At 55.1% G+C, this 17,433-nt stretch overlaps 1 protein-coding gene across 1 annotated transcript; it reads right to left on the bottom strand.

The window, feature by feature from the left end:
- Positions 1–4,777: 4,777 nt before the first annotated feature.
- On the bottom strand, positions 4,778–17,205 carry LOC119104774 (RUN and FYVE domain-containing protein 2). The gene is made up of 10 exons (XM_037228494.1): positions 16,835–17,205; positions 13,239–13,417; positions 12,813–12,922; positions 11,963–12,167; positions 11,055–11,224; positions 10,432–10,588; positions 9,021–9,164; positions 8,153–8,309; positions 5,092–5,193; positions 4,778–4,824 (listed from the first exon to the last, which is right to left on the bottom strand). Exons 1-10 carry the CDS (start codon positions 16,986–16,988, stop codon positions 4,778–4,780), a joined length of 1,425 nt encoding a protein of 474 aa, XP_037084389.1. The 5' UTR covers positions 16,989–17,205.
- Between the last annotated feature and the right edge of the window lie 228 nt (positions 17,206–17,433).

The raw sequence follows: 17,433 nt of genomic DNA on the forward strand, positions 1-17,433 counted from the left end.
TCTCTCACATCACAACGCGACGCCACGCCACGTCACGTCACGGTTTCTCTCACATCGCAGCGTGACGTCACGAAGCGTCAGCCAAGATCTTTGGCATGTCCTCCCGCCATCGTTCCTCCCAAGCCGCGAGGTGAAAGGCACGGGAGGACTGTGGAGGGCTGCCAAGGCACGATGAGCTAGAACCCGCCACCAGACATGTGTCAGGTCACATGGGTGAATCAAGAATCTCATGGGGTTTCATGTGCACGGATCCTGGGATCTGTTTTTGGCTCCAGGAAAATGTCTGCCCGCAAACACCACGAGGGGAGGGGGCTGGAATTAACCGGCTGCTCTTCCAGACAACTCCAGAATAGTTCCAGAAAGCATGCAACATTTCAATTGCCACAAAGTGATCACTTTGACATACTCTGCCAGCCAATGTCTCGATGTCACGTGAAGTGACGGGCATGACGCCCCTTACGCCATTTGTGGAAGCTTTAACGACAGCTATTGCTTCCACAGACAACAGTTCGTCATCTGCCCTTCTGCTTTGGGGTCGTTTTCACGTAATGCATCGAGTGATTTCATTTCGTGCCGGTCAGGGAGAGCCCCTAACACGAGCTCACGCCCGGTCACCGGCGACGGTCCTGCCACGTCAGACTATGATATAATATATATATATATATATATATATATATATATATATATACATTCATATGATTCGTCCAAAGATAAATCCCCATATGTTGATTTTTGGTCATTTTGCGGTTTTTATGTCAGCTGATTCATCTACTCATGCTGATTTTGGTTATTTAAAAAATCAGTACCAATTTTCAAGCATTTCGCCCATTTTTTTAGCTAAAAGCTTGAGAAAATTTCAATTATTGGTTTGAACATACGAATGCAGCATGAGAAGACGAATCAGATGAAATGAAAAAGCCAAAATGGATGGAAATGAACATATGGGGTTTTGCCTTTGGACGGCAGCATGGCTTATCATCACATCATCACAAATCACGCACGCCACATTCCGAAAGAGTAGTGCTCAAGCAAAACGACCTGCCTGGACCTGCACAGACTTTGCCTGGTCTTGACTTTGAACCCCTACTGGTGGCAATACCATGGTTCGCTTTCGTTGCGGAGGCGCGCTATCGATATATCATCTCGCAAAAGTTATACGGCAAGGTTGAGACAAGGTATCTGTGTCACAGTCCTCACAATTATTCGGACTATTCGGACGTCCTAGTCTGGTGAATTTATACGTAAATAATGACACACCAGAAGAGGACGATAGAACGAACAATTATTCCAGCCGCAACATGTCAACACGTGCCGGCGTAAAAGCTATACAACCGTCGTTACCGTAAATTGAACGTGCGACGTTGACAACATCGTGCGTTCAAGTTACGGTAACGATGATTACGAATTATGGTAACCATCGTTACCGTAACTTAAGCACGCGGAAGACAACGCCGCGCGTTCAAGTTACGGTACCGATCATTACGAATTACCGTAACGATGGTTCTATACCTTTGTCCTCTTTGGACGATTTGGGTAGTATTTCCGCGACCTGATCGACGACGACGCGATCCAGTGAAGTACGTCAGCTAATTTAACATGACAACGGCCAGACTATCACTCGCCACCGGAGTGTTTTCGGTCCCACAAGATACAGGGATCCCAGAACGTGTGTTTCCAACGACGTCAATGGTGGACCAGCCTGATGCAAATCAGCATTATCCAAAGGCGTTTTTTTTTAGCAAACGGGTTCAAAAGGCTCGAAGGCATCCGCGCCTTTCTCCAACTCGTTTGTAAGCGCCCGCGTTTGGTGAAATTCCCAGGTGGCGCTACATTAACAGCAGTGGTTACTTGCGTCTGGTGTCTGGGTGTATCACTGACTCAGTAACTGCACTTATAGTCATGGGAGACTACTTAACTAGACTGCTAAGACTAATTCTCCAAATTTTTGGCTCCGTACGACTTCATTTGAGAAGATAACGACAGCAAAGCCTATCAGACCTTTGAAGTCGCTCGATCAAAAAATTAAATCCGAAATCCAAAATGAAACGAAAAAACTATTTCCACCTCAAGCCGCGATGTAAGCTTTCGAAACGTTAAATTTAACTTTCGACCTGATCTATACACAGGCCGAGCTGATGCATAGCCTGTCGTCACCACGGAGCTATCCACATCTTGTCGAATGGCTAATGGCATGGTGATCTGACCATCCTGGGTTCAGACCGGCCCCGTCTCGGCTTCAGACCGCGCCCGTCCCGGCTTCAGACCGCGCTCGTCCCAGCTTCAGACCGTGCCCGTCCCGGCCCCGCCCGGAGCTCAGGCCCCGCGCAGCGGCAGCGTCTCTTGTGGTCAAGTCACAAGAGAACAGTGGGTCACGACCAAAACTATGCGATTGTCGTTCCCTTTTCACCGGACTTCTTTAAGTGTCTCAGTAGAGTGCGCCGAACCTAGGTTCTCAAATACTACCCAACCCGGTAGAATTTCTCGGATCATCTCACCTCACCATCCCCCAAGAAACGTAACGGGGCTATGACCCGGACAGAGTTTAGCACCATCTTTCTTTCAAATATTGGTCCCAAAGAGCGACACCGACTTGTGTTCGCTGTTGCTCCCAGCTGTATACGTGCTATACGTGGTCTTCGTCATCGCGTCAGATATACTTAATAAAGCACTTAGTCAGCACTTAATAAATTCAGCTTATTGAATTAAGTTTAACCTCGTAATTTCCCTTCGCACAAAACTATCTGCGTGCAAAACTTGTTCAACTACCGCGGCTGACGATGTCACTTAGCGGGAAATATATTCTGGCATATTTATGTGTCAATAGTTAAAATACCAATGCGTAGCTTCATTGCCGGCGGCAAGTATCAGAGCACTTACGATCGATGCCTGCTGCATAGGGCTTGCTGGATATATCATAAAGGCACCCAGGCAACGCAGTTCTACTCAAACGGATAGCTTCTCTGTGGGCCCATGTGTTCAGCCCGGCTCTCGCACCGCGAAATGCTAATACGTGGCCCACCTGTGCTCCATTATCCCTTGGTCAGCATCCAGCTGGTCGCTAAGAACCAGCCGGGCGAGTTTCGCACTGCACGGGACTCAAATGCTAAAGCGGGGGGGGGGGGGGAGGCATTCAATGATGTGCATCCACACAGGAGACCACAAATGCTTCGAAGAATTCTTTGAAACAAGTTGCGCCAAACGCTCCATACGGAATACTTTTTGAATTGGTATTTCCCAACCGCTGCCTGCGCGAAGTCCCTTCCGCCTCCGACATTTGCCCAGTCGTAAATACCCAACGCGGTGAAACTTGACAATTCTCACTGTTCTCACAAAACAATGACAATTCGCTGACACTGATCTCTGACACAAAACACATCAGCAAGCAGAACCACGCAATAGCATGACACACCTAGCGTCCCTATATCGTGTATTGATCTATTGTAACAAAGCAAAAGCGACGATCTCTCGATTGCACGGACATTGGCATCGCACAAAAGCGCGTCGCTGGCTGGCCGGGAGTCGCTGAGTACCAGGCACCAGCACCAACTGGCCCCTGCCGTCTTATGCCGACCTTGCCGGCCTCCGTGCGCAGGTAGATGCGGAGCTGGAGCCGTGGACAGCGAGGAAGGCTCAAAGCGCCCCTTTCAACACTGATAGCATGGCGACGCGTGTTGCCCGACGCTGCCCGACGCTGCGCTCTATGATCCGTCGCGCCATCAGTAATGCTGCCCGCGCCGCGCTCTATGATCCGTCGCCCGATCAGTAACGTCGCCCGGCGCCGTGCTCTATGATCCGTCGCACGATCAGTAACGTTGCCCGGCGCTGTGCTCTTTGTGTCTGTCGCACGATCAGTAACGTTGCCCGGCGCCGTGCTCCTTGATCCGTCGCACGATCAGTAACGCTGCCGCGCCGTGCTCTATGATCCGTCGCACGATCAGTAACGCTGTCATGCGCTACGCTCTATGATCCTTTGCCCGGCGCTTCGCTCTATGATCCGTCGCCCAGTTCAATTACGCTGGTCCCCAAGTCTGACCGGTTGCGGCCGCCGCGAGCTGTCAGAGCCTATCGATTGTGCGGCAAATGTTCCACCAAAACAAAGCAGACTATGAAGAGGGAATGTTAATCATATGTTGTCAATCACCCGCGATGACCAGGAATACCAGTCCACCGACGCCTTACGAAATCGACTAGAGATATCAGGTGTGCATGATTCCCCTACAAAGCGCAGTCTTGTCCGCACCGTGGTCACTCGTCGGGTAACAAAGACTAGCCCGCCCTTGCTGTTACGCGTACCGCGCGAAAGGCCAATATAGCATCGCTTCATGACCAAGGTGCGCTTGTCGGCTGCTTTCAGAAGCGTCTGCCAACGATAGACCATCACTGTCTTCTGCTGAAAAATCGCACATAGCCCCGCGCACCATCGAAATGATTGCACGATTCGTCCGCAAGGCTGAACCCCATTTGCCAGTTTGCTTCATGCCAATTGCGTCGTACCTACGCACCGAACACTCAATGTCATGACGCAATCGCCACTGTCTTCAGCGATGTCCGCCTTGTCCATAATACTGCTGCACCTGTACAGCATACACTCGAGATCACACGTGACAGGCTATCCTTCGCAAGACTAATACTGTCATCAAAGCATCATCCTGCCCTTGAATACCTGTGAACAGACAAACCAGCCAGCGACTTGCCCTATTCAGCCGCACGACCCAAATATCACAGCTGCAGCAGCGCGCCGGCGGAAACCGACCAAACACAGCTTCGTGCGGCGCCGCTAGATCTCGTCGCCATCGATGGTCTCCCAGCCGTCCATGCTGTGCTCTCGCGGTCGGAGGAGCGTGGCGGTGTCAGGCCGTGAGGCCACACTCCTGCTCCAGCCCGGCGGTTGGGCCACGCCCCGCCGACACATCCTCGGGTCAGACGACGGCGTGACGTCACCGGGCGTGACGTCACCGGGCGTGATGTCACTGCGCGGCGTGGGCGGCGGGCGGCTGAGGCCGCGGCGGCCGGCGGCGGCGCGGCCGGCGCGCCGCGGCTCCGTCAGCAAGTGGGCCGAGCGTGAGGGGCGCAGAGGGCGCCGCGGCGCGCCGCTCATCTGCTGCAGGCCGGAGAGCAGGCGGCCCACCTCCCAGGAGCGGGCCTGCAGCCGTGAGATGAGCTCGGCCTTGCCCGACAGGTCAGCTCGCACTCCTGCCGGCCGGACGCGGCGCCCCCGCGGCGTCAGCTGGCGCCACTGGACACGACAGAGAGGACGGCGGCGGCGGAGTCTCTACACCGACAGAACCGATGGGCGGACTTTGCCGTGACAACGGGTGAGGTACTTATCGGACATTAGTGGACATCAGATGTCCAGCCAGACAAACGAGGAGCCCCGTCTTAAACAGAGTGCAGGGTCGGTCTTTGAAAATGTGATGTTCATTTCTGCATCTGCTTGGTTGTTCAACAATAACTTTTGCTACCGACCAAACTTGAAGCTTACAGTGGCGTATGGACCCGAAATTGTGCTTTACAGGGCGGAGAATGACGTGATATAAAACAGGAAACGTACTGCAGAAACGGCATATTGGAAACTGCGAACATGGTATATGGCTGAAATAACAAAAACTGAGGTAATTAGACCATTCTACAAATACGCGTCCTACGAGGACGACCAGAACAATAGGAGCAGGGGGGTGAAGTGACAATGGAACGCAGCTTAGTCCAAATGCCTTGATGTATACTGCAGCTACCAATGAAAATGGCTCATCAGCGACAAAAAATCGAGTTAAAACACTATCCAATGCTTGCCTTTCCCCTTTTCCTCAATTTCTTTACATCTTAGCGGCACGTACATTACTATGCTTCTCATCAGCAAGGAAGACAGCGGTGACGTATTTCGGGGAGAATCTCCTGTCTATACACAGACATCTGATAACTACGCATTTACCTCCCCCACCACGAAGAAGTCAAAAGATAAGTACACACTTTCTGATGCCTGTGCGTGCCCCCATTGTCTCATATCGTAATGAGCAAAGGAATACTGTAGAATTTGCCGGAAGCTTCAGTATTATTGACTAATTGAATCCCCCGCTCGCACCCTTCAAATGTCTTCGACAAGCTAGACCAAAAACAAACATCTACAAATAAACAAAACACAAGGCAAACTGCGACGCAAAAGAAGAAAACAACAGCAATAACGTGCTACACGAGATTTCAAGCAAACAAAATATTCTAGCACGTGCGAAACGAACAGACACAGCTATAAAAAGAAAAGTAACATACCGCGGATGGTGGAGGGCACTGGTCGAGCACCGGCAAGAGAAGCCAACACAGATTTACGATCCCGGGTGGCACGAAAGAGGCCCATGCCCGTGGCGAGACGGCAACAACAGGCCACGCCCTGTACTCGTAAATACACAGAGCTCCAGTTTTTGCCAACCAGTTCGCGAACTGGAACTTGTAGTAGTAGTAATTGGGGCTTTAGGGAGCCTCGACCGCGTGGTCATCTAGAGCCCAGAACTTGACCTTCACGTTACACGCAGCAGTATTTACGAAAGATGCTTGAAAGACGGCCGAAATTTTGTCACTCGCCATAGCGATCCCCATTGCCGAAGTAAAAAAGAATGCACATCCACTGCCATTATCGAAGTAAAAAATAATCCAAGTCCGCAGGGGACCAGGAAAAAACACAATATGCCTGAGATGAGGATTTTTGTTTATATTGTTTCTGGCTTAAGGGCGAATAAAAAGGGGGAAAACGAGAATATATTGAGATCATGGCAAAATATCTCACGATATCCAAGTAACATAGCTGTACCTTTTCCTTTTCTACGCGTTCAGCAATGCGGAATAAAGTAAATACAACTGCCCTTAAGGATACGTAAGCATCGCCAACGCACTGCACAGCTTATACAATATGATGATGTCATTGAGGTCTTTGCAACGCGCTCAGCTGTTGAGGCTTCATGGTGTCGCCTGCCTCTCACCCTGGCAAGAAGGGCGGGCACCGCGGGGAATCGAACCCCACTCCTCTGGTTTCTCAGACGCGCAGCGCAGCTCATACAATAGAACTTGTCGACTCTCAGCCTGTTTATGCGCACGGACAAGGTGTAGGCGCGCCTCACTTCTTGTGGGTTTGTGCACCTTCTGCACGCGCACCACAACGACGGACGGGCGGAGCTACCTTTGCAAAACATGACGGTGATTTCGTCCTGCCTGTCACCCCCCAGCACGCAACGGTGTGTGGCCGGGGCATCTGAACCGAGAGCCCACACACCACCGCCAGCTATTCATAGCAGAGCCGCGTACGGCGCAGGACATCATGGCCTTCATCCCATACCTTAACGCCCTTACCGGGCGTTACGTATCGCCCTTAATAGCTTACATATGGTGAACTGATGACCTTGCGAACTGGCTGCAGAATCCGCTGCAGCTTCTGTAGTCGCCAGCTGTCGCGGTCTAGAGATGCCTCTTTTAAACCCCGCTGGCCGGCCAACCGCCGGCAAAACGAGCTCAAAAGAGGTACTTCCCCACCTCGCACTGTCTGACAATTTGCTGCGTGTTCTGTAGACATCAGCTGCTACGAACTGGAGGTACCACCTTTGAGTTCTTTGGCCTGCGCTTCAGAGGCTCGCGGGTTTAAATGCCACACTTCTAGTTCGCCGCAGCTGACGTCTGCAGGATCTGTGGCGCATTCCGCAACTAGTCGCAAGGTGTACACGGGGCTTCGTGCTGCCAGTCCAAGTCAGCTATGAGACAACCGCAGGTCTTTGGTGGATGACCCAGACCACGATGAAGTGGTCGATACTTATTGCCTCACAGTAAGACCTTCGGGGAACAACTTTTAGTTGCAATATTGTTCAAAAAGTTATTTTGTATAATGCGATTCAAAATGTGTCATATCAATAAGTTTCCATAAGCTGAGTTTCCATAAGCTCTGGCTCGCTCACCTAGCGGTCCAGCGGATGTGCAGTTCAGGTGTGCGTGGCATGCACACAGCGCAATCGCAAACGCTCGTGCGTGTTTCCATCTCGGGTAGAACCTAGGTCCGACTCGTCCGACTGCGCCGACCTTGCGAGTTCACAGTCCGGCTGCACTTTATGTATTCTCCGCTTTAGCGACGAGTTGAGTCCACCGATCGCATGCACCTTGTGCTCTGGTGGAGACGCACGTGACGGCACGCTCACCTGCAGCTTGTTGTACATCTCGAGGTTGATGGCCTTGATGTCATCCAGCTGGCGGCGCAGGTTGACGATGGTGTCCTGCTTCTCGTGCACATCCTTCTCCAGCAGCTTGGTCGCCATTTCCATCTCGGCCTTCATCTGGATCTGGGGCAGGCAGGGGGCCGCGTCAAAGGACCGCGCCAGAGGGCCAGACTCGCGACATGACGGGAGAGCTGGAGCGGAGCCGATCCAGACCCTGCAGCCATCTCACACTGTCGCGGATGACGCTCCTTATACTGCAGCTCACAGCGACACCGGCTCTGGGACAGGCGCTGAGCAACGATACTAATCTGTCGTCCGAAGAGAGCATGGCTGAAGTCGCCTGGCCCACAACGAAGAGGCGGTGACGCACAGCTGTCGTCTTGACGGGGCATTACTGCCACCGGCCGTCTTGCTGCTGACGGAGGCTGATACCGCCCCTGACGTCATTTCCGACGTCGCTGAACGCGGCGCTGTTACTTTCAACACGCAACCTCACTAGGCTCAAGCTCGGGATATCGTAGGCTATCGGTATCTGGCGCGTAGCCGCCTGCAGCAACATAGTATGCACACTACCGCTATCGTATAAACGCACGCACGCACACATGCATACACACGCACGCACGCACACATGCATACAACGCACTCACGCCCGCAGCGCACACACACACGCGCGCACGCACGCGCATACAAACCAAACACACACACGAGCGCGCGCACGCACGCACGCACGCACGCACGCACGCACGCACGCACGCACGCAACGCACGCACGCACGCACGCAAGCAGTGCACACTCACACAATGGCCGCTCCAGCTGCTGGGCGGAGGTGCTCACCTGCATCTCCAGCTCCTTCTCCAGCTCGCGGCGGTGAGCGCGCTCCTCGCGCAGCTGGGCGCGCAGGTCCTCAATCTCCTCACCGCAGCCGGAGGGCGAGGAGGCGCCGGCGCCGCTCTGTTGTGACGCCCGCGACGTCACCGACTGCCGGCCGGGCAGAGAGCGGGTCAGACGGCACGCAGACCGGCCACGGCACGGCGGACAGTGGTGCTGGGGACGGCACGGCGGACAGTGGTACTGGGCACGGCACGGCGAACAATGGTGCTGGGGACGGCACGACGGACAGTGGTGCTGGGCATGGCACGGCGGACAGTGGTACTTGCGGACGGCACGAGGCAGAGCAAGCGGCGGAACCTCGTGTTGTGTGTGTGTGTGTGATTGGAGCTTTACGACGCACTCAGCTGCTGAGGTTATATGGCGTCGCCTGCCTCTCACCCTGGCAGGAAGGGCGGGCACTGCGGGGAATCGAGCCCCGTACCTCTGGTTTCCCAGACGTGCAGTGGTTAACGCAGACGTGTTAACCACAACACTGCCGGCACCCCGAACCTCACTGACAGCAGGATGGGGCTGTGGATCCCAGATACATCGGGCGGTTGGCTAAGGGCCAGGACATCACAGTCTGCGGGCCGCACAAGGTCTGACTGCCTACGTCCGAGAACATTGAAACAAATACACCCAGCGCATTCACATCAAACACCATGGCCAGTGCCGATCACCGACTTATGGGTGGGGCCTGGACTGTGGACAGTTCAGGAAAGAAGAAATGAAATGACACTGTCCTTGGGGTGGGGGAAGGGGGCGGGGGTGGGAAGGGGGGGGGGGGTGCAAGGCGGGAGAACTGAGTAGCATCGCTAGCCTTCCCGGGCTTTGTACAGCCTGTTGCAAAACGTCACCATATCATACAGGCTGGGTCAACCTTGTCCAAAATATAGAAGCCCACCCCTGTCTGAACGACGACAAGTCCGCGTCAGTGGATTTCTCAGGGAGACCGCCATACCCATACCCAATGAGTTGAGTGAGTGTGTGAACAGGCTGGACCAGTCCGTTCAAAAGTCTGCTCGATGGTACGACCAAGTCGTACCAGTCTGTCTGAGGTCCTACTGCACTGTGTGGAGAAGTGCCAGTACCAAAGGGTGAGATGTTCGCTTTTGTGCGGCTTGCCCGTATGCGGTATCAAGCTCTGTGCTTTACTGCCAGAGGCCGTACCACTGTGTCGGGTGTGGCCGCACCATGAGCCGGGTGTGGCCATACCAGAGTGTCGGTTGTGGCCGTACCAGTGTGTCGAGTGTGGCCATATCAGTGTATCGGGTGTGGCCGCACCCGTGTATCGAGTGTGGCCGTGCCAGCGTGTCGAGTGTGGCCGCACCATGAGTCTGATGTGGCCGCATCAGTGTATCAGGTGGAGCCGTACCAGTGTGTCGGGCGTGCGGCTGGGGGCGGGCGAGCCGCTCACTGCCGGCGGCCGGCCGACCTGCGCTTGGTTGCGCGCGATGGCCAGATCCTCCCGCAGCAGGGCGCATGTGGCGATCTGCTGCTCCAGCTTCTGCTGCAGGTTGGTGACCGTGGCGCTGCAACCCCATCACAGCGCCGTCATAAGCCGGGTCACCGGGGTCATCAGGGTCACAGCGGGGGTGACGTCAGGCAGCCGGCGGCACCCCGCCCGCTCGTGCGGGGATACTAAGGAACGGATTGGGTTCGGCGGTACTGCCGCCAGCCGTATATACATTCCATTGTATATATACATCTTCCTTCATGTTCCATGGTTATATTCCCTGATGCCGCCTCAAATTGAAATGAAGCATCGAACATGAACGCGCCAGGAGGCATTTTTCGCACGCCACACATTTAGTCCAGTCCTGGTTCACAAATGCCAACCAAACCAGGGGTCGGCACCTTCCACGCCTCAAACCAGGCCGCCAGCGGGGGCCCACACCAGACCCTGCCCTGCCGGTGCCCGGCTGCCGTCCCGCCGGTGCCCCGCCCGCCACCTGCCGGGACCCCGCCCACCGTCGGACGCGGGGCCGGCCCGCTCACTTGAGGTGCCGGTTCAGCTCCTCGATGTAGTTTTTCTGGTCGAGCACGCGCTCGTACTTGCTCTCACTCATGTCGGCCGTGGCCAGGCCCGGCTCGCTGCTTTCCGTCGGACTGTTGCGCAGGTACAGAGAGAAGTCGATCACGCCCTGCTGACAGTCCAGCTCCTCCTCCTGACAGAGGTCACAGGGAGATCAGATCAGAGGTCAGGGAGTCGCACCCTGCTGACAGTTCAGCGTCAGGAAGTCATGCCCAGCTGACAGTCCAGCTTCTCCTCATAACAGAGGTCACGGGGAGATCAGGTCAGAGGTCAGGAAGCCAAGCCCTGCCGATAGTCCCGCCCCTCCTCCCGGCAAAGGTCACAGGGGGTCAGGTCAAAGGTCAGGGAGTCATGCCCTGCTGACAGCCCAACTCCTCCTTCTGACGGAGGTCACAGGGAGGTCAGGCCAGAGGTTAGGGAGTCAATCTCCACTGACAGTCCAGTTCCTCCTGACAGAGGTTACAAGTCAGGTCAGAGGTCATGCCACACCGATAGTCTAGTTTCTCCCAAAAGAGGTCAGGGGTCACGTCACAGGTCTGGAGGCCACGCCCTGCTCACAGCGCAGCTCCTCCTTCTTCCAGCGTTAACAGAGGTCAGACATGATCAACAAGAGATAAAATCGACAGCAATTACTGCACAAAGACAGTTGCCCACAGAATGCCTGTCATTGCCAGACATTGAACCACTCACGCCAAAGCACGTTTCGCCATATTGCCCTGCCTTTTCCTCACGCAATCACGGCCCAAACAAATGGATTCCGTCTGATCTCTCTCTTCGCCACAGCCCTGCTTCAGCCTGCAGCGAGGTCTGCGCCGTGGCCACCACACCAACCAGCGCCACCGCCGGTTAGCACATCATACTAGGCCCTCACCTTCATGCAGAGGTTGCAGTCGATGACGTTGAGGCCGACTAGCAGGCCGAGCACGTGGATGGCCTCCTCGGACAACATCAACGCGCCCTGCTCGTAGTGCTCGTCCAGCACGTCCTGGTGCTCCAGCAGCAGGCGCACGTAGTCGGGCAGCTTCTTCTGCATCAGCGCCAGCCGCAGCCAGGCGCGGGCTCTGCCCAGCGGAGTCCTGACGGTGGCGACGGCGGCGGCGGGGTGAGGCCGGTTCAGGCGACGGACAGAGCGATGAGCGATGCCGCCCACCACGCTCACGGGCGGACCACGCGGGACGGCAGTACAGGGCTCCGAGGCCACGTCACAGGCTGGTGGGAGACCAGCCCACGGCTGCGACTCGTGAGGAGCGCGTCAGGACTCCTGTGTCAGCCACACAGCGCAGCGACGACCTGCACCAAACCGGCCCCGCTCGTGTCAGGAGCACACTAGCTGGGACCGGTTTGACACGTCGCCGCTCGTGTCAGGGTCGACGCCACACGAGCTCCAGGGCATCATAAGGCATCAGGCACTGGACTAGACACAAACAACCGGCAAAACGGCTCTGACCATGCAGGCTCTGACCATCCAGGGTTCTGACCCCAGGCCACCGCACGGCCGGCGCCAGCGCGCATGCGCGGGGCCGGCGCGGCGTCCGCTCGCAGTCTCATTCAACGGCTGTTTTGAAAGAGGATTGGAGAACCGTCATCACACACAATTCTATGGAGCAACAGCGAGTGCAGGTACAAAATTCGCGCCGAAGGACAAAGTCGCAGCCGGGTTTTGCTCCCACGTGAGGGCCGAAGACGCTAAGCGCTCGGCCATTACGCAGTCTGCGTCTCACTTGACGGTGGGCAGGTCTCGCACGCTGGTGGTGATGTCGGCCGCCTCGCTGGTGAGCCGCTCCACCGCCTGCAGCACGTCCCACAGCTCCTTCTTCGGCCCCAGCAGACCCTGCAGGAGGGGCGAGCGCGGTCAGACGCGCCGCCGCGGCCCAGTCCGCCGCCGCCGGCTCCGCCGACCGTGCCGTGCTCAGGCCGGTGAACATTGCTGAGATTGCCACCTTATCGCCGTCTTAAGGAGAGAGCAGGGACGAGCTGCGCCGTCCGCAATTTCAAAATGAGGTCATATCTCGCGGAGCAGCGCGTTACGACGCCCCCCGCTCCCGCCGTTAGCCCCCCCCCCCCCCCCCCCCCCCCCCCCCCCCCCCAGTGGGCACCTGCCTGAGCGAGAGCCCTGTTCCCCGGACGTGCCCCCGGCGCCGACGTACCCGTTTGGGCCGCAGCCCGTGGCGCAGGGCGTGCTCCAGCACGATGAAGAAGTGCTGCAGCGGCACATGGTCTGAGTCGAGCATGCGGCCGAACGGCACCGACGACTCGATCAGCTCCTTCACCACCAACTTGCTGATGTTGATCAGGTTGCTGCGCTCGATGGCGACCGGGTCACGCTCTGCAGGCGCGGAGGGCGTCAAGCGGGGGGGGGGGGGAGGGGCGGATAACGCAATGTCGGAAACAACATTGCATTATTACACGACGGCGGGAGGGGTCAATCGAGGCAGGCAGCGGCGTCAAGGTACGTCGGAACACAACATCGCGTTATTACATGAACAAACAGCCAACACATTATGCACATTGTGATCTAAGAGGGGATAGCCTTGGGGATGAGGTGGGCGAATGCACAGTATGACTCCCATCCAGGAGTGACCAATGAAACCGAATATACATTCAATCAACAGTTATAGGCACGGCGTTCTCTGCCATCCAGATGCCTGCGCAACGATCAGTATGACCTTCTACCCCTGATGAGCCAACACAGAGGAAAAATAGTGAGCATTTTCGCGAGAAATCAAAACATGCTTCCCACTATTTGGTGCGTTGAGCGGGCCGGTCCGGGCGTCATGGAATAAGTGATATGCCACCATCCTCGAAAAGTTGTGGGAAATTTCTGATGTTGGTCTTACCAGGCCTGCACACGCACAGGTAGAAGACGAATAGGGTTCGACAAGTAAGTGCTGCCCTCTATGAATAGCCAGACGTACCATCGTAACTGGGAGACGGCAGCCGGTTGGGAGCGTGGCTTAGTTCAACATCTTGCAGCTCCTTGAGGCACAACCAATCGCCATCCACAGATACTCGGAAGTTACACAGATACAATGTTTCCACGGTTCCTACTGCTGTATCGTCGCCCATGGCAACTAAGAGGTCATGCACTTCTGATTCACGTGGTCATCGAGAGATGGCGTCGCCGCCGCCCACCACCAACCTCGCGGACACTGACCACGGTCTCATCGGATATAAGCAATATCCTGCTGGAAGCATTTGAAGCTCAGCTGTTGCGAAGAAAAGCTACATGCAACGTAGAAGAATGTAAAAGCTTCCCAACTGTGCAAAGCATCTGGAAAATCGAGTCTCCTGTCAGCTTTACGTGCGAGAAGAATATGCTACAATCAGATTAGTACCACAAACCTGTTCAAGCAAAGTTAACATTTGAATATTCCTGCTGACTACAGCAACAGGGGCGAAACCTGCTTAATATTTCTACCCAGCTTACAGAGGTTAGTACTAAGTTCAGAAAGCTTTGCCCTTAATCAAGTACTTTGGGAAAAGGCTCACCTAATGGTCATGCCAATAAGCCGGCATTGTAGGCCAGAGCGTCCACGGCGAGGAAAATACCACAAAATTGACGAAATCCGCGGGTCGACAGTCATTGGGACCGAGAGACACTTTTTGGATCTAGGCTTTGGCTTTGTTTGTTCTAGATATATCAATTGAAAAATTTTTGGGTAGAACTCATCTATTAAACGGTAAACCTGGTCCCGATCAGAGGCCATTGCGCCAACATACTATCAGAATTACCAATGGGCGTTACTGTGTAAGTGACCTTACAACACCGTGAGCCGTTGCAAAACGTGCGAAAGTGCGACAGTCTGCTTTTATTCGCCTTGTGAGATTCAACACCGTTTTTAACGTAGCTTGGAATTGTTCTACAATAAACCTTAGACTGCTAAACCCCTTTATAGAGATCTGTCACAACTAAAAATTGAACTTTTCTTAATTGCATGCATGGCGAGTTAGAGCAGAGTTTCTACGCTAAGTTCAGATATTCGTCTTCGCTGGGAGATTTCTCCTACACTGTGACAATCCAGCAATGCTTTTGCTTTGCATACACCCTGTGGCAGCCGAGTGCACGGTTGGTGCTTTTTCAATGTGCTAGTATTTCAGTCAACAGCGTTACGGCCGAAAAAAGCGCGAAGCGATAATATTTCAGTTGTTCGAGACTTACTGAGGGGGATGGAGTAAATATATATATTTGAAATACGAGCAGTTTGAATACTCAAGAAATGTACAAGGACGACATGCGTTTAGTTGCATGGAAGACCCAATCTAAAAGAAACCTTCTGCCATTCCACGAACACCCGAACGGCCTGTAAACAGCTTCGAAGCAAAATCCACAGAAGAACCGGCCCATTCAGTGAACTCCGGGCATGGTAGTGGCCCGACATTAGCACGACAGATATTCAGATGATAAACAGACTCGGGCGTAGCCCAACAAGCGCAGATCACCCTCCAGCCACGGCGACGGCACCCGACCTCCTGCCACGTCGGCCGGAGCACCTCCCACTGCCGCACCAGCCTCCCTGACCGGGCACCACCGACGCCGCCGGCCACGGGAGCCGTCACCACTGGAGCCACCGCGGCAGCGGCCGGAGCCGTGCGGGCGGAGCCGGCTCCGTCGGCGACGCAACCTCAGTGTCGGCGGTCAATCGATGCGGCCGGCGGCGCTGCGCAGGTCAATCGATGGTCCCGGGGCGGGGCGGGCGCCGCCCCCATCGACCCGGCCGGCCGCCCAGGCGGCCCTCAGATCAGCGGCGCCCACAGGGGTCCGCCGCGCTAGGAAGGCGCCGCATCCGCGAAGCGCGAGCTTGGAGCCGAGCGGCGGGCGGCGAGGTCGCCGCCAGCTCGTGTTTCGCTCCGTTCTGGACTGTCACGCGGTGAATGACCCGCTGACCTTATACCTTCGTCAGCGAGATTGTGTTGTCGCATGACAGCCATAAAACACGTAATTGTCCACGTATCACGCGACTTCGCTGAGCACCATCGCGTCACTGCGGCACCAAGATTGCAGGCCCATCGTAAACAGACGCTGTGGAACAGACACCCGATAGAAGGGCCACTCGCAGGCTGCATGCATGCTTTGGGCATAACTGTGCCGCGGTGATTGGATCAAAAGACGTTGTCGTATTCGAGCCGAGCCATATTACTATCGAGCGCACCATCTATGGTAGCGACGCGTGGAAGAAAATGCAAGTGTCCTTGGAGAGACCCCAGCACGTGCTCAGCAATCGACGTTTGAAGGCCCCTTATTTGTACAGAACACCGCAAAGAAGACGGCTCGTAAGATTACCACGTAGTCACATCCTACTACCGGCAGGCTGCTCTGAAGCAGGGATGCAGTTTTTCGGGAAAAGTTGGGGTAGGAGTTGAGCCGGACAAAAATTGGCTAAATTCCCCCCAAAATTAAGGTCACCCCCCAAAAATTCACCCCTTACGCAAAAAAACGGGTTTCTTCCTGGATTTGGCCAGCGTGTAACGGCCAACCCCCCCCCCCCTCTCCCTCCCCCTGCTCTCCGGCTGCGAAGCGTCGTTGCTGACGTCCAGGACTCAACAGAGTTCTCGAGCAAGCGTTCACACACAAGCACCGTATTCGCGCATAGCAAGACCTCACTACTGAGCAACCAGATAAGTTACCAGAGGAGGTTTCGACTTAACACCGAACCCACGAACATGCTCCACCACGCCGATTTCCGCGCGTGCCGACGGGGCGCACACACCGGAAGCCATGGCAGCGGCGAAGGCCGGGACTTACTGTTGAGCTCCCAGCGGGCGACCTTGCGCGAGATCTCCATAGAGGTGGAGGCGACGAGCATGAGGGGCCAGCGGTCGCGCGGCGCCGGCCCGAAAGGCGAGGTCAGTGGGAAGAGGCGGGCTGGCTCGTCCGTCGGTGTCGATGAGGTCATCATGGTGAGGCTCTCACCAAATGTCACCTGTCACTAATGAGTTGCTATGTATGCAGTCACTAGCACTTGGCGATGGATACACAGGGTCGCTGGTACCAGCCACTGGTGCTGGATATCAAGTATCTGATGGCAGATCACTGCTGCTCACTGACTGACACTGTCACACCAGAACTTGGTTGATGATTCAGACAATGGTGTCTGGCTGCCTTCTGAGGTGCTGCCAATGATCACTGATGCACACCCTCCTGCATTCTCATTGTGACTAGACTGCTATTCAGCGCCTCCTCACTTCCACCAAAAGCCTTCCTTCTTCAGCTATATGTCTGTCATCATGTCCATGCTGATTTTGTAAGGCAGGCACTATTATCTGAAAGAAAACAGGTGATGTCAGATATCCATTGAAAATGCAAAAGAAAACAATGTTAGAATGTGAAAATTAATAAAAACA

The sequence above is a fragment of the Pollicipes pollicipes genome, unplaced genomic scaffold (assembly GCF_011947565.3).
Source record: "Pollicipes pollicipes isolate AB1234 unplaced genomic scaffold, Ppol_2.1 Scaffold_6052;HRSCAF=7182_pilon_pilon_pilon, whole genome shotgun sequence".
Classification (NCBI taxonomy): domain Eukaryota; kingdom Metazoa; phylum Arthropoda; class Thecostraca; order Pollicipedomorpha; family Pollicipedidae; genus Pollicipes; species Pollicipes pollicipes.